Below are 24008 nucleotides of genomic sequence, written 5' to 3'. Positions count from 1 at the left end.
AGAGCTGTGCTGCCCGGACCTGTGACCTCCTCCCTGCACTGATCCTCTTCCGGGTGCAGGGAGGAGGAGAGCCCGGCGCAGCAGCCGGGACCTGCTGGGACCCGGCGACTCTCACCGCAAAGGACAGCTCTTAACGCAAGAGCTGCCTTTGCTATAATTATCGCATATGTTAGAACATATGCAACAATTATAATTGCGCTGCGCGGCAAAGGGGGGGGGGGGGCGGAAATTTTTAGAGAATCCCCCCCTAATCTTTAATGCAAAAATTTAAAAAAATATCAGGCCTCCACACAGCGCTGCATTTTTGGATTTAAAGTGAACTAGACGTCATAAATGTCTCCATTTTTCAGTGATTCCTTTGCTCTAACATAAACAGACAGAAAGTCTCTTTCATAAAAAATCTGTCCCAATTTTATTATATCCAGGAAATAGAAAATAGAAAAACTCCAACAAAAAACAACAATAAAATTTATTTTTTATCAGTCTTTGGTTCACTAATTTTTTATGCATTTTGGTGGGGATGTATGAACAAAGCACCAGTAATCATAGGTGTGTGCCTAACACACCCCCTCGCTGCCACCGTATCCAGCCTCCAAACCAAATGAGCATCAAAGTCCCGTTGGCAATATAGAAACAAAGAAAAATAGAATTTGACGGCAGATATGAATCACTTGGCCCATCTAGTCTGCCCATTTTTTAAACATCGATCAAACCATATTTGATCCTTATATTTTTGTAACGATATCAAGCATGTTTAAATTGTACTACTGTATTTGCGTCTACCACCTCTGATGGTAGGCTATTCCACTTATCTACTACTCTTTCTGTGAAGTAATTCTTCCTCACATTTCCCCTGAATCTTCCTCCCTCTAGTTTCAGTGCATGTCCTCGTGTTCTGTTGCGCCTCTTCCTGTGAAGAATGTCTCCCACCTGTACCTTGTTAAAACCCTTGATATATTTGAAAGTTTCTATCATGTTTCCCCTTTCCCTTCTCTGCTCTAAAGTATACATATTAAGATCTTTTAGTCTTTTCTGGTACGTTTTGTGATGTAGGCCATGCACCATTTTAGTTGCCCTTCTTTGTACAGTCTCTAATGTATGTATATCCTTCTGGAGATATGGCCTCCAGAACTGAACACAATACTCTAGGTGAGGATGTACCAATGACCTATACAGTGGCATTATTACTTCTTTCTTTCTACTGCTGATACCTCTCCCTATGCAACCAAGCATCTGACTTGCCTTCTTCATTGCTTTGTTACATTGCCTACCTGCTTTTAAGTCCCTTGAAATGAGAATGTAAAGCTATTACTATTGTAAAGCGCAAAGGAATCTGCTGCGCTATATAAGAAACTGTAAATAAAGAAATAAATGTAAGTCCCTTGGCAATGAGCATGCAACTCCTCTCCCTGGCAAGTGTATAACTCCTCCCTGGCAAATAACCTATAACTCCCCCCCTGGCAACAAGCATGTGTCTCCCCCAAGCAACGAGCATTTAACTCCATCTAATAACAAGTATGTAACTCCCCCTAGCAATGTGAATGTAACTTAAACCTGGCAATGAGCACTGCATCAGTATCTGCTTTAACTATCTTTTATTCACCATGTACTTGTCCTAATTTGCATTTGTACTGTAAATCTTTATTTATTTTTTTGCTCATCTATGTAGTGTCAGGCGCTGAAGAACCCTTGTGGCGCCATATAAATAACCGATAATAATAATGTACTGTAGGTAAGCTGCACTTATGTGGCGTAATATGTAACAGACATAGTAGTAGTATGTGTAAAAGGCATTACATTGTTTGGTATAATTTGTAATGGGCATTACAGTGTGGCATTATGTGTAATGGGCATTACAGTGTAAAGTTTTGCAGCGCACCTTTGGCATACACTGTCCCTATTTCTGCTGTGTGTGGGGGGGGGAAAGGATTCATTCTGAGGGCCATATACATAAATACATCACCTATTTAGTTTGCATTGATGCCCAGTAGGCTGCGATGGACACGCCCAGTAGGCAGTGATGGACAGATCCCTCCAAGGGAGCACCCCTTAAGAAAATGGGATGCGCACGCCTATGCCTGTAATCACTCAACTGCGCAAACATTGAATAGTGTGCAACTATGAATCTGGCCCATCGGGATATATCAATGTTTACAACCAGGGACAGTCGATCCATGCAATCCATGCAATGTGTAAAAGTAAAGTGATCACAATAGTGATAACTTTGAATTGCTCGGGGTCTGCTGATCGCGGCATATGTGACTGTAGTTTTGGGCAGGAATCCATCTCCCAGGTCTTTTTGTTGTAAGTAGCCCCTAGGCTACAATGGGTAATACCATAAGTTTCTATGGGAACAGCTTTGTGGTCAAAAAAATGGGGGACAACAGCAGAGATCTCCACTATCTGCTTCAGCCCGCTTGTACATACTTATTTGGGCAGTAGAGGTTGTAATGGTTAGCATTACTGGTAGCCTCACAGAGGGCACGGATTCCATTCTTACCAGGGCCGTTTGTATATTCTCCCCACACTTCCTTGGGTTTCCTCTGGGTACTATGGTTTCCTACGAAACTAGGGAGATAACATAGACTAGGTAGGTTTTGGGGCATTCTTTTATAAATATTAAAATATAACTTTTATGATATGTATTAAAACTTGTTTAGTATAAAAAAAAATCACACTTAGGGCCAGATTCAGCCATGTTTGCTAGCCTCCATACCCTCGCAGCCTAGCATACAGGTAAACACCGCCCATCCTTTCTTAAGAGAAATATGGTGATCCATCTATAAATATTGCTGTAAACTTCCAAAACCAGCACTTTTTTAAAGTTTTACTGCATTACTGAGAAACAAACATTTTCAGTGAATAATAATAAGTTTGCCAATACCTAACATGACAAGTAGTCTCATAGAAGCTTGCTGTTGAGCACTCAGCATCCTCAATTTTGGGATACCACTTAACATTTCCATAAGCAAAATACTCTCATAAGTTGTACATACGTGTGTGTGACTGAATTTAGTAAGCGGCGCCTCCTGTCAGAGATCACAACATGTGTGTATACAGCAGCAGGAGTGTGACTGCCATCTGCAGTCACTCACTCTCCAATGTCCTCCCAGATCACATACAGTACTACTAGTAGTGAGACACTCTGAGCAGGTCCTCATGTGTCATGTTATGCAGCTGTGTATGTCCAATGCCACAGTTATTAGCGTGCCAGGCTGCTATCATACCAGAAGGGCACATAGAAGTGTCATACTACATGCTAAGTAAGCCCTCATCCGCGTGCAGTGGCATGTGGTGCACGGTAGTCACACTGTGACAGCCCCGGCATCACCACCGGCGTAGAAGCCGGGTGACAGCGGGCTGCTCGTCTTCATTGTGCTTCTATTTACTGTCTGTCCCAGCAGCGGCGCGGCCGCCACTCAGAGCGGGGATTATGCCGGAAAAGGCGCCGGTCCTTTGGCGCTGCCCCTTCTCTCCTCCCCGCTGCTGCCCTGCACTCCTTGCACCGCTGCCACTGCTGGTGCTGCCCCGGGGCAGGGCGCCTGCGCAGGGCGCCAGATTTGGCGGGAGGGGGGAGTGTCCCATGGGCTTTTGTTTGAGGGAATCTCTCCCCGTGCTGTGTTTACAGTGAGTAGAGTAGCGCTGGCTGCTGCCCCATCATCTCTCAGGCTGCTGCTGCCCCCTCCCCTGTCCCTCCCCGCCGCCTCCCCTCCTTCTGCGGCTCCTGAGAAACTTCTCTCACATCGCTGGCTGCACATCAGCACCAGCAGCAGCAGCAGCACCAGCAGTGTGCCAGTGTCAGGATGGCCCGGAGACCGAGGAACAGGTAACTGTACAGCGCCCTCTCTGCGGGATCTATACCCGGGCACGGCCAGGACTCTGCCCGGGAGGTGCGGGATGGAGGCTGGAATGTCACCCAGCGGAGCCTCGGACACTCACTCTGCACTGTGCCAGTGTGGCAGCTGCTGTAGGGCGCAGGGTGCCCGCTGCCCTCTATCACCGGCTGTTTGGCACCATGCTATAATAAGGTTACATTTGGCAGGTGCGTTCTGTGAGTAATAGGCGCAGTGTATGTCTGCTGCCCGCACACTCGGTGTCAGGGGCAGGTGACACCGGCTACACTGCGCCCCCCACCACCACCCGCAAACAATACACTATATACACAAACCCTATATATATATATATATATATATATATATATATATATATATATATATATATATATATATATATATATATATATATATATATATATATATATATATATATATATATATATATATATACAGCCGATGAGCCCGCTCCCAGATGCCGGCTGCCCTAGGACCGGAGCCAGTGCATCAGTGTGGGGTGTGCTGGGGGAAGCTTTTACCTACCCACATGTCTCACCCAGAGCCGGGTGATGTAGCCGGGGAGCCCCTGCAGCCGCACACGTGGGAGCGCACACTCCGCTTTCCCTTTCACTTCGGGCACCTGCCGCTGCGCTTTTGCCAATGGAAATGCTCTCTCCGAAGTGGCAGCGTGCGCCCGGGCCAGATGTCGCCCTGTGGCCGGGGGTGATGGGGCAGTGTGTGTGTGATAGTGGTAGTGTGTGTGACGAGGGAGGGGGGGGGGGGGGGTGACATGACACCGTTGCCGGTCACCGTTTGTACGACCCTGATGCACCCCCGGGAGGTCCCTGCCTGTGTCCTGTCCCCGCAGCTGCTGCAGTACCCGGGGAAGCTGTATTCCCTGACTGCTGTGCCTGCAGCCCCGATACGGGATACACGCCCCATTGGGATGCTGAAAGTTCCCCTGACAGGTGGCTGCAGCGGGGGTCTGTGGGCGAACGCGGTGCATGAGCGCATACACTGGGAGAGCAGGACACGGAGAGCGGCACATGAGGCTGACACCCAGGGGGCACATCAGCATGCAGGAACAGCTATCACATGTCTGGGAAAATAAACAGAGAGGGATGTGTCAGACTAGCAGCGGCAGCAGCGATGTGTGTGACAGATTACTGCTGCAGGTAGATGATAATGGTGATGTGGGTGATGTGAGGACAGGGCAGCCAGATGGGTTGCTGGATAGGGATTACTTATTACGGCAGTTTTAGCTGCGCAGAACCCTGATGTAGGAATGACTATTCTTATTCAGTACCATCATGCATGTTGTATGTTTGAAATTAAAATGTAGATTGTTATAAAGGGGCTTAAGGTTTATTTGATTGTCTTCCCCTATTTCGGTCTATGCAACACTTGTTACTTCAATCTTGCATATGTATATATATATATATATATATATATATATATATATATATATATATATATATATATATATATATAATACACACAGTTGTTCTAGGTTATCTTGTTATTGGAAAGGGGTATATCAGAGACCTGTCAGGTGCATGCATGCCTGCATATGGATAGATATGTTTTTTGAGTTATCTTTATTTTAAGATGTCTTGAAATGTAACTTATACAGATACTGTACTTTCACCAGGGTGCCGCCTCCTCCTCTACTTATGGTGTCTAATCATTGTGGTTTTGATGCTGCCTCAGTAACCTTTTCATAACAATTCTGTCACATTAACCAGATAGTCTGTGAGAAATCTACATGGATCAAGTCAGGTTTTCTTAGTAAATATTGATATATGCCAATATCTAAATGCACTGCAGCACTTTTATTCTTTGAAAATATGTAACGTTTTGCAAGATACTGTAATATGTAGGCTTAAACCAACAGCATCCAGCATGTTGGGGGTTAACTACTCCTGTGCTATCCAGCCAGTGTGTGTGACTTGGCCTATTTGTAAAAGCGGCAAAAAAAAGCCCCCACCCATCTGCCCATCTATCTTCCCCTTCACCTCTCTTAGACCATTGCATAACTGAGTTCCTGCCAAAGTTATAACTTACTGCCTACCTTACTCTAACCACACACTTTTCTGATGAAACTGGTCAAATTTATTAACCCACTCCCTGTTTAATAATGGTAGTAATGTACACATGCTGACACAAAAGAAATCTATCAAGCGTCCTCCAACTATCTTTGGTCTGCGTCCTTTTTTTCTATCTTATTAAACTCTTTATACACTTGCTGTATCAAGGCAGATGATCTCTCTTTCATCAGGCAGTTTCATTTAACATCATCTTTTTTCCATACCAGGACATCTGGTGTCAGAAACTCTGTTTTTAAGCCAAGATAAATGCTTTGTTAGGGTACATATGAGAAACATGAAATTAGTTTCCTGTTTGAGAACATGCCCATTTTCATTAATGAAACGTACTAGCACCAGATTATAGTGCTAATGCCATCTATCCGTTTTATCTTCTTGTAGTGTTTTTTTATTTTATTAAAAATAAAAAAGAAGACATGTAGCTAGTGATTGTGTCTGACATTTTCCGTTCACTTAAATATTGCTAATGGGGAAATCCCTTAGTCATAAATTAGGCTGACATAGTAATTCTAAAACAGCATGAAGTATTTGGAGGAGACTTATACAGCATTGGCAAGGAGCTAAATAAGAGCATGTCTGCAACAGTAACACTACATTGCCTGATTCTGAGTAGGTTATTGACTTTATCTGCTCAGGAGTTTTCTTGTAAAACTACTTTTGTCTTTGACCATGATCTGCAGGTGTGTTGGAAATTGTGTTTGTATACAAAACAATGTGATAGCTGTGGCTTTTGGCCAAATTCACTTTATTAAAGCAGGCTTGTACATTATTGATTTTGCCCTTGTTTATGTCAGCCATGTATACATGTGAAAACTATATTTTTAAGCACATCTCCTTAGAATGCAGTTTTGTTTAGCTTTGTGTGCATAGATTTGTCTCTTGACATAATGTATTAGTTGCACTCAGCACCGATGTATACCACAACATAAGGTCAGAGCTTACTGTACGCTCCTTCCTTTATTCTGATGACTCTAGAGAAGGTGAAGACAAAGGTTTGAGTTGCCTCCAGACATTCACAAATGTTTTATTTCATAAAGCACATAAAGTATCTTAGGGCCTGCTTGTGTAAATGACACACAATATCAGGTTCCTTTTACTATCCTCATACATTCAGGTTTATTTTGACTTTATTGGTGGAAAGATTGCCAAATGTGCAATTTGCCACTCATCTGACAGCAAAAGCAGGTCTGAACATGCAGAGCAATGAACAGTCTGCCAGGACCTTTGTCTTGTATCTGTGGATACCAAAAACAGAAGAACCTGTTCAGAGTATCACAGTGCAGTCGAGTAGCGAGCAAAATCAAGTTGTGCGGGATTTCTAGATTTTTGTGTCCTTTTCTGTTTGCAACAGGGAAATTTGAACATCTAAGGTGACCACTTTTCCTAAAGTCATGTCTGTTTCTGTATGCAGCATATACAGCTCAGATGAAGAAGAAGATGACATAGAAATGTATGAGCACGATTACGATGGTCTGTTCTCCAAAGGAAAACGTCACTTGGGCAAAACTCGATGGACGCGGGAAGAGGTAAATGTTTTGGTGCTCATGTATATAATGCTCATGTATATTATTTCCTTTGTCATATGTTTTGTCCACTATTAATTTGCCAGGTAATAGAATGTCATTCAGTATCACCAGTATCCAGAGTCTAGGTTGTTGTAATGTGGTTGCTTAGAGAGCGAAAGGGAGTGACCATTTGCTCCAATGTCAAGTAGCAGCTAGCCATTTGTTCTAGCTTATTTGATGTATCAGGAGCTTTACATCTGTGAGACTAGCATTCATACCAGTTGTTTTAAATCCAGAAAATTACCAACTCTGTTGTATTTCAAGTGGTGTTTCCAGTTACTCCTTTGATTTCAGCCTATCTTTATTACCTAAATGCAGATATACTGTCCCTGTTTAACTTTAGATTTAATTACAATCCATGAAAAATATTCAGCTTCTAGAGACAGGTTTTTCATGACTAATTTTACATGTCACTGTTACTGTAGCTCAGTGGTTCCCAACCCTGGTCCTCAAGTACCCCCAACAGTGCACATTTTCCATGTCGCCACACAGAATCACAGGCAAAATAATTAGCTCCACCTGTGGATCTTTTAAAATGTGTTTGAATAATGAGTGCACCTCCCAGGGGACCTGGAAAATGTGCACTGTTGGGGGTACTTGAGGACCAGGGTTGGGAACCACTGCTGTAGCTCATAAACATTGGACATTCTTTTGGCACATTATAGAAGATAACATTAAAACATGCTACAAGAACTTTTTCTAGAACTAGTTAATCGCAGTTAACTTGACCAACAGCAGAGCGTGGTACTATCATTATTGGCAATACTTCTTCTGGCAGTCGCCTTTCTACAAAGCACAATAATTATAGATGCTACAGTATGTAAAAGTACTGTTCTATTACAGTTGTTTTATATGTATCTTTCTTTTGTTCCAGGATGAGAAACTTAAAAAACTAGTGGAACAGAATGGGACAGAAGACTGGAAAGTTGTAGCTAGCTTCCTTCCTGTAAGTGTTTTGACTTTTTGGGTGGACATCATGCCATTCTGATCCTTATAACTCCTCATAATGGCTCACAAGTGTTGCATAAAGTTGTGAGAGATAAAGTACCAGACATTCAGCTTTTACCTTACAATGTACTGGCTGTTTGAAATATAACATTTAGGAGCTGATTGATACTTTATCACAATTTTCTGTATCTCCAAGCTTTGATAAATATTCCCCTCTATATGTTCATTTTACATTTTTCTTAACCTGATCCTTCTTAATTGCATTTAATGATACACTATTGCTATAATGTGTCATTCAATTGTTATCAACACTATAGTAAAAAAAAAAAATAGCTTTCAGTGATCAACGGTATGTGGAATTTTACAGGTGTCAGGTAATTGATTCTATAGACAGCAGCTGTAGCAATGACACCTGTTGGTTAAAAGAATGTACTGCTCTTTAAAGAAAAAAAAAACAGCAGATTAGAAGAAACAGTATAAAACCCTAGGCATTATTATTATTTTTTTTAGATAAACAACATAATACCTTTAATGCAAAGCAAAATAATAAAAATATGTATCATTTGATACCTCTTTTTTCCTAATGTAATTTGCCATATAAAGGTATCAGTTTACCAGTGATGGCTAACCTTGACACTCCAGCTGTTGTTGAACTACACATCCCAGCATGCCCTGCATCAGTTTTGGCATGGCCAAATAGTAAAACTGTAGCAGGGCATGCTGGGATGTGTAGTTTGATCAATAATTACACCTCATGTAACAAAAAGAAAATTCTTTATTGTGAAAATCAGATTGGGATAAATGTTTTTGTCTTCTCTTTTCCCCCTCCTCAAAAAAATAAGAACCGAACAGATGTTCAGTGCCAGCATCGGTGGCAAAAAGTTTTAAACCCTGAACTTATTAAAGGCCCATGGACTAAAGAAGAAGATCAGCGGGTATGTTTTTGTGTCTGTTTGAATCATCTGTTTAGAGTTATCTAACAAACCCACCACATGATTTATTTTTTTGTTACTGATATGCTTGTTTTTAATAATTCCACATTAGTATGTCTGTAATGTGCTAAATCATGGTAAAGCAATAATTATTATGTTGGAACATGTACAACATAAAGCAGTCTCAAAGCTGCTTGCATCTTAGATCTAATCCTGCATAGCTATGATCATAACATATCTATGCTGCTAAGTATTGTTCTGATGCATTTGCTAGATACAAATATTTTAAAGCAAAGAATTGCAATGTTATTTGTAAAACAGATGTCATGTCCCATGTATTTTCAAGGTGATCGAATTAGTGCAGAAATATGGCCCCAAACGTTGGTCTGTGATTGCCAAGCACTTGAAAGGGAGAATCGGTAAGCAGTGCAGAGAGAGGTGGCACAATCATCTCAATCCAGAAGTGAAGAAGACCTCTTGGACCGAGGAGGAGGATAGAATCATTTATGAAGCTCACAAACGCCTAGGCAATAGATGGGCAGAAATTGCAAAGCTTCTTCCTGGGAGGTAATGTAACAGATACCACATTGAACATGGTTTTCATTAAATGCGGATTAACTTCTCAGAAGTTTATTACAATTTTATTTTAATGAGTCCAGTATTTGTATAATGTTGGTTACACATTCATATTTATAGGTCCTCTGTATCTAAAAACTGTTCCAGGTCTTTCATTAAAAGTGTCATTAGATTTTAATGGTGTAAACATAAACCACTGTAATTCAATAAAATCTATTAATACTTTAAAAAATGTTTAGGTTTCCAGTACAGCATGCTTTAGTCTACCCATACACTCCTTTTAGTACATGATCTACACAGTACATGATCATGATTATTAGTACATGATCTTCTGAGGTATTCTAATGCTAGGTAAACGCTGACGATACATTGTACATTTGAGCAAACAGATAATATATTGGTAATGACTGATATGTCTGTGAATGACGCCATGAATGACGCAGTTCAGACATATCGAATCGGTCCTGCAGCAGAGCCAATGCCTGAAATATCTACAGATATACGGGTGCATCTGGAGGCTAGCTGCAGGGACTGAAGTCGCAGCTGAACATCAGGACAATTTATCCAGTGACCGATGGCTAAGTGTGTATGCTTACCTGAATCTGAAGCTCAATACATCATAGTCCCCAGACCGACAAGGAGTCTATTCCAGTAAAACCCACATTCTTAGTAGATTTAAACACATATCTGTTATTTAATTTATATTATTTGCATTGTTTCATGCAGGACAGATAATGCTATCAAGAACCACTGGAATTCTACTATGCGTCGCAAGGTCGAACAGGAAGGTTATCTGCAGGAATCATCCAAAGCCAACCAGCCTTCTTTAGCCACAATCTTCCCGAAAGGCAACCACTTGTTAGGTTTCACCACTCAAACCCCACATTCCACACAAGTCTCTCAAAGCGGCCATGGTGTGAACAACTTCTCTTACTATCATTTGGCCGAGCCACAGAATGTAAGTTTATCAAAAAAATAAAAATTCATATACTTCCTAAACTTCATTCCAAATAGGCTTTTCTAGCCATCTTTCTTGCTTTTATATGTTTATTTATTAATAGTTTATTATACAACGCAGCAGGTTCCCTTGTGCTCTACAATTATAAATAGGGATAAACCAAACTGGGTAGTTACAGACTGTCAAATGGTAGGAGGACCCTGCTCGCAAGCTTACAATCTATATCTGCTCGCATTTTCAAAGAGGGGAATCATGTACCTATAGATCGTGTTGTAGATATGCAATATGCCTTCAATTTACAAAATATACTAAATGTAAAGGATTTATTTTTGTTATATTGGTAAAGCAGTGTATTTCTTTACAATTTTAATATTGCACCAGATAGATCTTTTCAACAACTTTGCTGTCTATTAACATGAATGTTGGTCAGTGAAATAGGTTCTTAAAAGGCCAAGGAATTAATATCCTGCTCAGATTACATTCTATGGTAACAGCAGAATTATGAAGTTCATGTCCTATTCCCACCCGGTTTTGATGTGTGTGAAAAAAAATGCAAATATTCATGCTACCATTTTAGTCAAGATACAGTTAAACTTTTATTATCTTATTTAGTAAGTTATTTTGAGTCGTTTACTACGTATTAGTAACAATAGCTCATGTTTACTGTTTATCCTAAAACCTCACAATCCTAAATTGAGATGAAACTGCAGACAATTCATACAGCATAGATCCAAACATGCAAACAACAAGTTATAAAATAGTTGTGAGCAAACCAAACTGACAACGTGAAATCTGTGAAATATATCATTTGTTTTATTGAGGATTAATTACTTGCTTGTCATTATATTTATAGGCACCTTATCCTGTTGCACTGCATGTAAATATTGTCAATGTCCCTCAACCAGCAACGGCTGTTGTTCAGGTACTTTTCTTGCATTTAATCATATTATAGGTTTGTAAACTGAACATCTAGGTTAACTTTACAACATTTGACTTGTTTAGTAATCATACACGGCAACATCTTTGTGTTTATGTGCACCTATTATTTATACATTTATTATATTATACATACTATTATATGGGTGTTTTTAGGATCTCCTTACTAGAGCTAATTCCGCACATATACGGGGGAGAGGAAAGCCAGGAAAGAGGAAGCAATGACTAAGCTAGAATAGTGGAATCATTGCCAGTGTTTTTTGTTATCGCAGTCTTCGGATCTATATATATATATTGTTTTTAAATGATTAACTCTTTGATAGCCTTGAAGTAATTATGGATGGCATGTACAGTTGATTTTTTATTTATTTAAAAAATTGTGTTTTGGTCCCCAGAGGCACTATAATGAGGAAGATCCCGAAAAAGAAAAGAGGATAAAAGAACTAGAATTACTTCTTATGTCAACAGAGAATGAACTAAAGGGACATCCTGCAATACCAGTAAGTTATAGTATATGATTAAATGCTTGAAGGACCAGTAAAAGTTAATTAAAATAATATTTAAATACCTCCCCTCAACTTTCTAGTCTTGTGCTTTATTTTTTCCCTCTAGTCTAAACAAACTATATATATGTATTAGCATTATTATTCTTTTCACTGTTTACATGCTTCTCATAAAACATTTTGCCTGCCACCTTGTCTAATCACGTTTAGTGAAAATATCTTAAGAGAGACAAAAGGCAGATCCTCAATCTAGTCTTGAAGGTTGTGCTACAGGAATATTGTTCATTTTGGCCACTCATGTTGCTAGAGAAATCGGATGAGATTGAGAGCTGCAGTAGCATCCTATGCACTGCTGACCACACTTAGGGGGAAATTTACTAAGATGTATATTCTACTTCACATGTGATGTTTATATGGGCAACCAATCAGGTCCTGTCTACTATATTCTAGAGGGTGCTAAATAAATAAGAAGTAGTTTCTGATTGGTTGCCCATAGCAACATCACATGTGAAGTAGAATACACATCTTAGTAAATTTCCCATTTAAGCTCTTGGTACAGTGGGGAAAATTACACATTGACTGCCATATCCTTTAATGTTCTACTCAAACATCAGGAAGAATCTTATCAGGGATAGGGCTTTTTGCACTGTGTGGCGGCATGCATGGGTCATTTGGTACTTGAATGGTGCATCCTCACACAGTGTAACTGGAAACTACAGGAGCTGGTTTCATTTACATACAATCCTGGCCACCATGAAGTGGTCTTCATCTTAAACACAAATTGACAACTTTGTTTTTCATAACAAGTGTGTGAAAGCACTATTTTTTTATGTGATTATAATAAATGAAAAGATTCTACATAACATTACAAGTATTTGTTCTGGTAAAAATAGTAAGGTTAAGCTATGCTCTAAAATGTAAAAAAAAAAAAAATAATTGCAAAAGCCAAGCGTAATGTTTCAGATATAAACTGTTGATGATTACCGAGCATATTATGAGGATTAGTATTTAAACTTCCTGATTTTTTACACACAAACAATGACACTTGAGTAGAGCTGCAATATGAAATAGTAATATTGCAAGATGACACAACACACAGCAACATTTCAAGCAGGGTACTACATTAATGAAAGGAAACATCTTGACAACTGTTTCAGAAGTGTAAGTTTTTCAGATGATGCAACTGCTTTTATCTGGCCCCTAGCTGTGTGTGAGACACCTTGAGCAATTTCATTGTAAGTTCCTTCTTTTTAACCTTTTTTCATTTTCAATTTTTTTTTAAATTGTCACCTTCTGTTTCACAGAATCATGCAGGGGTCTATCCTGTATGGCATAGTACAACAATTGCTGACAACTCTAAACCCCATGGGGACAGTGCTCCAGCGTCCTGCCTGGGGGAGCCCCATATGTGTACACCTTCCCCACCAGCAGACCATGGCTGCCTTCCTGAAGAAAGTGCTTCTCCTGCCAGGTGCTTCGGAGTCAACCTATTAATACAGATGAAAAACATGCCCGAATACTCAGAAACACTGCAGCTTATAGATTCTGTAAGTAGCAGTTTCATTAATGTAGGCAGAGTCTGAGTTCGGACATAATTTATAATGTTACAGTACATGGAGTTAGAAGACAGAATTCAAATCTGCTAACAGATGAAGAAAATAGCATAACCTCTACTTTTTCTGGCTCACTTGTAAATGGAAGAGGCGTGTTTAGTACTTTGCATTCGGAATAACTTAATTTGTAGATTTCAATAGAACGTCAGTTGGTATGCCTGTGCACATTTCTATATGCCTATAAGGCACACTGTAATTTTTATTTCATTGCATAAAATGCTTTCCCCTCTTTATCAAGCTTAACAAGCCTGCATGTTGTATTTTTATTAATGCTTCATTTAGATGTGCTTTTGTTTTAAGGAAGTATGCACCTCCATTTTCTGTGGCACTACAAAACACTGCTCTTTTAGTTGGAAAAATTGTAATGTACCCATGAAAATGTTGCAGGTACAGAAAACTTGATCCTAGTTTTAAGGGGCTCATACATCTAGCCTGTCCCGAGGCAATTCCCTGTTCTGCTGGGGTCAGGTGATTAATGAAACCCGACATTTGGGATAATCTCAATTTCCCGATTCCAACTCAAAAGTGTTGCGGGTTTTTAACATTTTGAATTTCCACAATTCCCAGACAGATCCCATCGACAGAACAGTGAATTAAGGGGCAGATGTATGGCCTGCATTAGAAAATCCTTATAGAGGAAAGCATAATTCTGAAAAGGAACTTGAACATCTGCTGTACCCTATTTGTAAATCTCTGTACATTTTAGCAAGTTGTAATACACAAAACTATGCCTCAAATGTTTTTTTTTTTTATATAGAACTATTTGGGGTGGCACCTTATATTTTGTTAAAGTTCCGTGCCTCCTACATTGTTTTCAGGATTCTTCGTCGTGGGGTGAACTCAACAGTTTTGAAAGCAATGAGCAAGCAGATTCCTCACCCAGCAAATCTCCCTCAGGCCGAGACTCAGAGCCTCCGGAGGCGATGGGCAGCCTATGCAGCCCAAGAGATGAACCCAATACAAACTTAAGCAAAAGCATGTTGTATGTGGGTTCGCTCACCACGCCCAGCTTCTCAAACTCCCCAAAATGCACGTCGTCGCCGCTGATCGTCTTGTGCAAAAAGAGAGGGCGTCTGAGTTGCTTAGCCAGTGGAGAGAGTGGTCTCTTCAACCTGGCTGACATTGCCAGTTCTACGCCCAAACGCTCCCCTACCGAAAGCCTGCCTTTCTCTCCCTCTCAGGTAGATGAAGACTTCTGCACAATTCTCACTAATTCTCAGCAGTCACTAGAGAATTAACAATAAAGAAACTAATTTGTTTGGAAAAAATGACTAATTAAATCCTTGTTGATTTCACACTGTAGTTCAATCACTGTTAAATTTGAGCTGTGACATTAGTTTAGCAGCAATACTAACTGGTGTTTTTGTTTTGCATTTTGGAGGAGGGTTGTTTCTTGATAAAGTTGCTGGTGCTTTCCTGACTTGCATTTTGGTGATGGTATTCTCTAACACTGCTCTCGGTAATTGCTTTCTGTTATTCCCTTAACACTAACACACTTCGTGGCTAGTGTTATTGCTTGTTTGTGAGTGTGTATTTACAACAGTATATTTATTTTCTCTGCTTAGTACCTCTAACCACTAATATTAATCAATTTGCCTACTCTTTGCAGTTCTTGAACCCCTCAGCAGCACATGACAATTTGGATATGGAGCACCCCACTCTCACCTCCACCCCTCTATGTGCCTCTCATAAGACTACCATAACAGCACCACTTCACCGGGACCAAACACTGCGGCTTCAAAAAGAAAACCACATGTATGTTATTTCTGCTATATTTTTTACTCCAAATTCATTATACTTGGGGGTTATTTTATTCCATTCGCATCCCCCATGCATTCGCACAAGGGACCGATGGTGTGCATCTGCGCATGCACAGACACATCCAGGACAGTGGGCATGGGTCGGAGAGAGGTGCCAGGCAGCCCATTAGCATATGGGAAAGTCCAGGAGTACACTCGGTGTTCTCATGCTAATGAGGCCGGGGGGGGGGGGGGCAGCTGACATCACCGCCCATTTCCTTCCCAGAGTGCACGTATATGTATGTGGCTCGAAAGTCACTTTTATATGCGTGCACCCTCCACATCTTCCGATGGTCGGGGGACCATTGAAAGATGTGGAAGGTTCCCCCTGCCCTGCGAATGGATGTTTATGTTAAACATCCATTTGCAGCCTGTGTGTGAGAGGGGGGTGGCTGGCTGCTCTGCATTCGCAGGCAGGGTTTGGTGGACTCGCAAGGCTGCAAATTCGCAGCCTTGTGAGTCAACCAGAATAACCCCCTTAGTAGATGCTATCACATCCGGCCACCACATACACCTGTATCTTTTACTGTAGTGTTTATGCAAAGAATTTGAGCGGAGGAGGCGGTGGAAATTTAAAAAATGTAGTATTTTGGCATGTTTGATTTTCACCTTCATTATTGCATGCAAGAAGGTATGTTTTTATTATTTAGTAATATTTACAGTGAAGCATGTTTCCTAAACAGATTTCTTCGATTGCATAGGACTTATTTGTAAAATGTCATGTTTATATCAGTTTGGAGATTGTGAAGAATGCTAAACCTGCATATATTTCCTGTCACCTGTAGCCTTAGGACTCCAGCTATTCGAAGATCGATTTTGGATAGCTCTCCAAGAACTCCTACGCCTTTCAAAAATGCTTTAGCAGCTCAGGAATTCAAATACGGGCCACTAAAACTTTTGGTGAGTTAGTGGACAAACTACATATCTTATGTGAACAGATGAAAGTTAGTAGTGAAATATATTTTATCACTCAGCATATTTTCTCTCTTCTGTTCTTAGCATCACACACCCTCACATCTTGCAGAAGACCTGCAGGAAGTCATCAAACAGGAATCTGACGAGTCTGGTATTGGTCCTGAGCTCCATGAGAGTGATGAGCCTCTGTTAAAGAAAATTAAGCAAGAGGTGAGTGCACATGTCGCCAGAGGCTTCTTAGTCCTCATAGTCACTATGTAATAACTAATACCCTAGAATCAAAGGGCCTGATTCAGACATAAGTAAGCACCGCCCTGACGAATGCCCTTGAAAAGCCAGTGAAAACTGGATGCTGATGTCATGTGTCATCAGCCACCCACCCCAAGCAGGCATCGGCCCATCTGCGTTCCCAGGAGAATGCCCAGCATTTTCATGGGGACACCCATAAAAAGCTGGGCGTTCCCCTTCTCCGACCCGGTGTCCGCCCTGAATACATATGTCTATTTGTGAAAAATACTTCATTGCTAATTCTCAAGATGCATCGTGAATAGGGAGGCCAAGATTGGTCCTAAAGACGCTGGGATTTGAATCCCGGGATTGGAAATTCCAATCCCAACATCAATAGGCGCATGCGTAATTTACCATGTTTTTAAAGCCACACTGAGTACCTTTAATATAAGCTGCCTGGCTGCTCCTGACCCCTCGCTGCACACTACACTGCTGCCGCCGACCCAACAGGCATACTGCCCAAGACGATACAAGAGGATCCAGCTGCTGTCTGCCCCTACTGCAATGTAAATGCAGGGCTGGGGGCTGTGGGGGAGGGAAGGGGGTTAAAGTAAATCTCTACATTGACAGACTCAATCCCGAGCATCTCGGGATTGAGCATTTTTCAGTCTCGTGATTTAAAAAATGCTACGGGATTGGCATCCCTAATTGTGAATATTGCTAGAAAATAGTCCCAACTTTTTAGAATGCCAAAAATGTATTATATTCAGGCGTCTCTTTATAGTTTTTAGTAATAAATAATGTTTCCATATAATTTTTGTATACAGTATTCTTGAGGTAAATGCAATTGCTAAATGTGACAAAAATAATAGCGCAAGAAGTCTTTCAAGGGCGTAATATAGCAGATGACAAAAACAATAGTTTGAAGGGAAGTACATAATAGTTATTTATTCAGTGTTCCCCAATTGAATAACACAACAGAAAATACTAATATATTAGTAAATGTTAATAAATAATAATCATTTTGTAGTCCCTTTAACAGCATTAAAGTGTGAAAATAACCTATAATGCTGCAAGAATAAAAGATATGTCTTCAATAACATGCATATTATCCCAGGATACCCTTAATATCAACAGCATTGAAGGCGGCTCTCGACAAAACATATCTGACTTTCAAACCAGTCGGATCTGTTTTGTTGGAAACGGCCGTGGATTGTTAAATTCACAGCCGTATCTTGACAATTTACAGCCCTTTTCGGCACTCGACAGTCGGGCCAGTATTCCGAGTGTCGGAACGTTCCGACAGTCGGAATCCAGAATTGAATACCACCCACATACCGTTTATATGATATGTAAATTTGGTCACAATGCGTATAGGGGCTGAATTATCAACACGTTTTATTGTATGCAGCATATGGTAAAACTTGTTGATAAATCAGCCATTGGTTTCTTCCTACAGGAATATGCTCAATTGCAAAATATGTCACTTACACTGTTTCTATTTGTTCTCATTGTCAGGTGGAGTCTCCAACTTATAAGGTTGGCAACTTCTTCTCCAGCCATTGGGATAATGAAAACCTCACTGCTCAGTTATTCACACATCAGAATATTCATGAAGATACTCCAGTAAGTATAGATTGCATCGTATTTTTATGCTTTATTTATATGGGACCACAAGGATCCGCAGCGCCCAACTACAGAGTACATCATTGATTAAGAAAAACACTGACTTACATTTCAAGACAGGACAGGACAAGGATATATAAATATAGCTGCATCAGAACGGGACACTGGAATAAGTATCAGCGTGGCAGAAAACCTGGGGGATTTGGTGCCATCAAAAATGGTTTAAGTATGAGAAGGAAAAGCACATGAGGGAAGAGGGCCCTGCTTGTGAGAGCTATCGTAGCGCTTTATACAGATGTAGCCACACTATTTGTACCCTTGGCAAGGTCACAATTGCTGCTCCAAGCTGCGGGTGTGATTGGGTATGCCACCCATTCATTCTATGGCCGTGTGTGTGGATTTTCATGCACACGTCATAGTAGCAGGCACATTTGCTGCGCCAGCTTTGCCGTGGATAAGACTACCAGCGACAAAGTTAAGCCTGGCTGCATCTGTAGGAAAGAGATAAGGCAAGTGTCACTAATAGTCACTGATTACCTCTTGTTTTTCAGCTTAGATCTAAATGAATATAACAATCAGATACATTGTGATATTTTTTAGATTATTCGTTATTACAGTATGTCATTGTTATATAGTGTAGCCAGTTTGAGAGAGCACTGGCCCACAGGGAGAAAGTTATTCATCCCAAATCACAAGGATATAATAATAGGATAGAAACCACACACAGTGGGAATGTTTGTGACTGACCAAGTATACTCCCTAAATTAATTGGTGTTTTTATAATGGAGAAACAACTTTTATGGAAATATTGTTTTATCCACCTGCAACCATTTCTGTCTTATGTTTTCCAGAATTTACTTACCAGTTCTCTGCTGATGAAACCTATGTCAGATAGAGAAGACCACAGAGTGAAATATATTACTATGCCCAGGAATAGAGCATTGACAAGCCCACTACAGGTAATCAATAATTATAATAAACCCAGCATATACTGGGCCTCCATCTCCGCCTCCCCCCACCCCCCATCATATAGAAACACAGAATTTTCAGGGCAGATAACAATCATTCGGCCCATCAAGTCTGCATATTTATCCGGTATCCCATCTGCTGTTCCCACCAACTCGGTCACAGCACCATTCTGACTTTCTTTCCCCCAACACTTTGTCCACTCCTATAGTTAGCCTGGCAAGCTGGTCCTCCTGATAAGTCTATCCCATCTCCCTCACAGTGGGAGCCTCTGGACACATGCCCAGGCTTTCACTGCATGTGCATTGAGGTGATGAGACAGAGCTTTTGAAATTATTATATAGAGCTCTCAAAATCAAACTGTGAGCCAGTAGTAATGTGACCTGTTATAGTTGTACCAGTCAGGCACCGGGGTTTTTTGTATACAGCAGTGTACTTACTGTCTGCAGCAAGATTTCTGAGTATATGCTAATTGATGATGTGATATGTGAAAATCAGGTATAATTGGCAGCGGAAGAAGGATATCAGTACTTAATCATGTGAGGGCTAATCCACACAATGTTTATACAGCACAAAAAGGAACAAATTAGACTACAATGGAATGGGATCACTCAAGAGCTAAATTGTTAGACTGAATGACAGAGCATGAATACAGCTCCAAACTCAACGTGAACCAACACAGTGTTTGCTTATGGCTGCATTAGCTCACATGTTGGAAAATGTGAATCACTCAATGAAAGTGAAAACTTATTGCTTCGTTAACATTGAATGCAGCTATAGTGTTTGCTTTCAATGACCTATTTACTGGCTCCTATCCTTTTCTGTACTTAGAAGGTTGGGAGTGGGTAGGGAATTAGAGAAAAAGGTAATACTGTCATAATCTGATATTTACACGTCATTTTCTGCTGCTCTTTGGCTAAATAAGATTTTGGAAAATAGGATACAGAAGTGATCAGGTGTTACATGCAAACCCTCATGTGATTGTAACATTTAATCCACAGTGAGAACTAAAACTAGTGTAACCAAACTAGTATTACTTATAAAACATGGCATTCCAATGGTAATAATTGTTCCCACTATTCCCTGAAATAAGTCCTACTAACAAAGCCAAGGGTATGCCTCTAGCATTACAATATAATTACAGAAAAGCTGAAGATTCAGTTTTGGGTATAATTTCACTCAATCTCTAAATCTTTACATACTGTACCTGTAGCTTGGTGATATATATCTGGTCCAGAAATGTTCTGTGTGTGTCCCAACTGCACGCTCCCACAGGCTCTATGCTTCAATACACCCAACAGTGTTAGTGCTTTATCCATATTGTATACTAGTATTTTAGGTAAGAAACAGGTGGTAAATGTACATTGTGTCTTTTATCAGTGCAGTATTTGTAGACTTATAGTATATTATCCTCAAAGGGGACCAAACCTAATGAAAAAAAGATATTTGTTAATAAAATAAGTTATTTGCAGCCATTGTACCTAATTCAGCATAGATCGCTAATTAGAGAATTTGCAAATTGAGGTATAATGGAATTACTGCGCATGCGTGTGCCCCAATAGCTAAAAAATCTCCATCCGCACAGATTTTGCAGAGTAGTCACACTTTGATTGATAAAAAGCCATTGTTTAGGGGTAGAAACATGGTGTTTTCTGGGTGTGTTTATGAAAACACAGGCGTGTCCAGGTGTTTGTTGGTTGGGTCTCTGACATATGCAATGACCACTTCTGGCCGGGTTCTTGAGCAGATAAGTTAAAAATCCTAGACTGCCGCAGATGGAAAAAACTGTTCAATGGTATGGCTTTTCAGAATGGATCTACAAACACATCGCTATTTGCAATATTGCAAGGGTCGTCTTCTGTTTGGGCAACTGTTTTCTGCTCACAAGTCACTGCACATTCTCTGACTAGCCATCCTTGCTGAATTAGGTCCATTGTTCATAGTAACTAATATTTAATTAGCATTTATGGCTATTACGTTAGGTCAATTGTTCATAATAACTAATGTTTAATTGGCTTTTATGGCTATTAAGTTAGGAGTAAAATACCTGAAAATAATGCATAACACATAAGTTTGTTATAGGATCAAAGGTGCTTTGTCATATCGGATATGAAGGCCAAATATATACTCTATTTGAAATGTATAACTTTCCATAAAGACTATTCTTACTTGTGTACTTGAAGACTTAAATATAATCCTTCTCCTCTCCCCCCAGCAACTTGGCAATGCATGGGAAGTAATGTCCTGTGGGAAAACAGAAGAGCAGAAACTGTACACAGAAATGTATCACAAATACATGAAAAATGTATCCACACTTGTAATGTGATGAGACAGCGGTGCCCGAACAAGCATTATTGTTCTAGAAACACTTCAAGACAGTTTGGAATTTTGTTGAACAATTCCTCTTCATGAAGCTTTGGGAATTTTGTTAATTGGGAGAATTTTGTTGTGGTACAACAGTTGGGAGAAGCACCAAGTGCATTTTGTTCTAGTCACTGAGCATTTTGTTGGATTTTCGTCCAACCAAAGAATTTACTTAGGGATGGATTTTTCAACACTCAAAAAGTGACAATTCTGCCTATATATTTAGGTGTTGCATTGTAATTTAGTTTTTTTTTTTTTTTCAAAATTTGAACATATTGTTAAGAACAAGCAAACTTAATACCAGTATTGTTGTTTATATATTTTTTTGGCCTATTACCAGCAGAAACTGTACCAGTTTTTGGTTAATTGCCAGTAGATAAAATGCATTGATACACAACAGTACCAAGCATTACTACAATTCAATATTTATAACAGGCACAAGTGGGAATCAATATTGTGAATGCTCAAAATTGTAAAACGATTTTAAACTTTTTTAACATATCAGTGTGCGTGCTAATTTTATTTTTTTAAGATTTTTTTATATAAAATTAGCTTGCTTTAAATGGCTACTGACTGGAAATATTTTTAATGAAAAAAAAAAGAAATTATATTTTTATTCACTAATTTAATTTTTTTTATAAATTTGCAAGAATTCTGTTTTTGTTATGTGTATGTTTTTTTTATTTACCCCCTATCCCTGCTGCTATAACTGTAGCATGTAGACATGCTGGCATTGTGAAAATATAATTTGAATATGTATGAAAAGACCACTATGTTGATGTCTGCTAATTTGTGCACTAGCATTTCATAACATTTTTGTACTTTTTTTTTATGAACAATTTTGTACATTTTCTAGATAAATAATATTGGGAGACTTTTGAAAATTGCACCTTCATTTGTTTGGGAGAAGACTGCATTTATGTATTCATGTTTTTTTTTTGTTTTTTTTTTGTCTGTTTCACCTGAGTTCTATTTTATAGAGTCCTCACTTTCTGACCCAATGTTGTGTTGTTTTGTACAGTTACTGCCTTTTGTCTGGACTTATGGAAAGTTTGTATACTCTGAATCTGCTGCCTTAAAAGATTTTGTGCAGCATCTCTGCACTTATTTTATACTGCCTTTGTAAAAAAATAAAAAAACAATGAAAATAAAATAAAGAGTGTTTTCTAAAAAAAAATATGTATTTTTTTTAATATATATATATTGTATTCTTTTTTCAAGAAAATTAAGAACATATTAAATAAATAAATAAATGGAGGGGGGGGGGCGAGGCATCATGTTGTAATATTGTGTTTTATGTATTGGTATTCATAATGTATTAGATATGATTACTCTAACAATATCACACCTCACATCTGGCAAAACATTTTGAAACCTAATTAGTAGGATGGGATGAGCTCAGATTTTAGATGGGAGACAGCTAGTAATAGTGATCAGGTAGGTCCAGTAATAGTATTTAGAAAAAGGCATCAAAAGTTGCTGTGCATTACATTTATAGCGACAGAATAAACATAGAAACATTGAATTTGATGGCAGGTAAGATCCACTTAGCACATCTAATCTGCCCCTTGTTTACATTTTTGGTAACCTCCACCCGGTTTTATTTTTAGGGGGTGATTCTGATTCTGGTTGATTTGCAAAGCAAACTCCTTCTTTAATGGACAAAACCATGTGCACTGCAGACTGCAGGTGGGGCAGATGTAACATGTGCAGGGTTACATTTGGGCGGGGTGTGTTCAAACTGAAATCTTAATTGCAGTGTGAAAATAAAGCAGCCAGTATTTACTCTGCACAGAAACAAAATAACTCACCCAAATGTAACTCTTTCTGCACTTTACATCTGCCCCACCTGCCGTGCACATGGTTTTGTCCATTAAAGAAGGAGTTTGCTTTTGCAAACCAGCCAGAATCATTCCCTTAGGTTTTTTAAAAAGGTCTATACCAAACATGTTTAAATGGCTCTACTACTGTGTTAGTCTCTACGCCCTCTGATAGGAGGAGACTATTCCACTAACCACTACCTAGTTTTGAACCTTTTAAATTCATAAATTGTTTAGTAAAGTCAAGCCATCTCAGTCCTTAAAGCTGTATAAAGTGGGGCATGTCCGTATCATTGAGAGGTCTATTGAATAAGGGCAGAT

General features: G+C 39.7%; 1 protein-coding gene across 2 annotated transcripts; it reads left to right on the top strand.

The window, feature by feature from the left end:
• Positions 1-3440: 3440 nt before the first annotated feature.
• On the top strand, positions 3441-23013 carry MYB (MYB proto-oncogene, transcription factor). Of its 2 annotated transcripts, XM_083176650.1 has the most exons (16): positions 3441-3826; positions 7350-7464; positions 8378-8449; positions 9294-9386; positions 9730-9950; positions 10686-10917; positions 11771-11839; positions 12249-12353; positions 13661-13903; positions 14788-15150; positions 15579-15724; positions 16554-16668; positions 16768-16893; positions 18430-18537; positions 19389-19496; positions 21719-23013. In XM_083176650.1, exons 1-16 carry the CDS (start codon positions 3804-3806, stop codon positions 21827-21829), a joined length of 2250 nt encoding a protein of 749 aa, XP_083032776.1. In that variant the 5' UTR covers positions 3441-3803; the 3' UTR covers positions 21830-23013. The 2 variants fall into 2 exon arrangements, with proteins under 2 accessions (XP_083032776.1, XP_083032777.1); XM_083176651.1 differs by lacking the exon at positions 14788-15150 and having other exon boundaries at positions 3453-3826.
• Positions 23014-24008: the final 995 nt, after the last annotated feature.

The sequence above is a fragment of the Crinia signifera genome, chromosome 3 (assembly GCF_055691185.1).
Source record: "Crinia signifera chromosome 3, ASM5569118v1, whole genome shotgun sequence".
Classification (NCBI taxonomy): Eukaryota; Metazoa; Chordata; class Amphibia; order Anura; family Myobatrachidae; genus Crinia; species Crinia signifera.
Note: the sequence above shows the minus strand (reverse complement) of the source record. Positions and strands in the feature narration are given on the sequence as shown.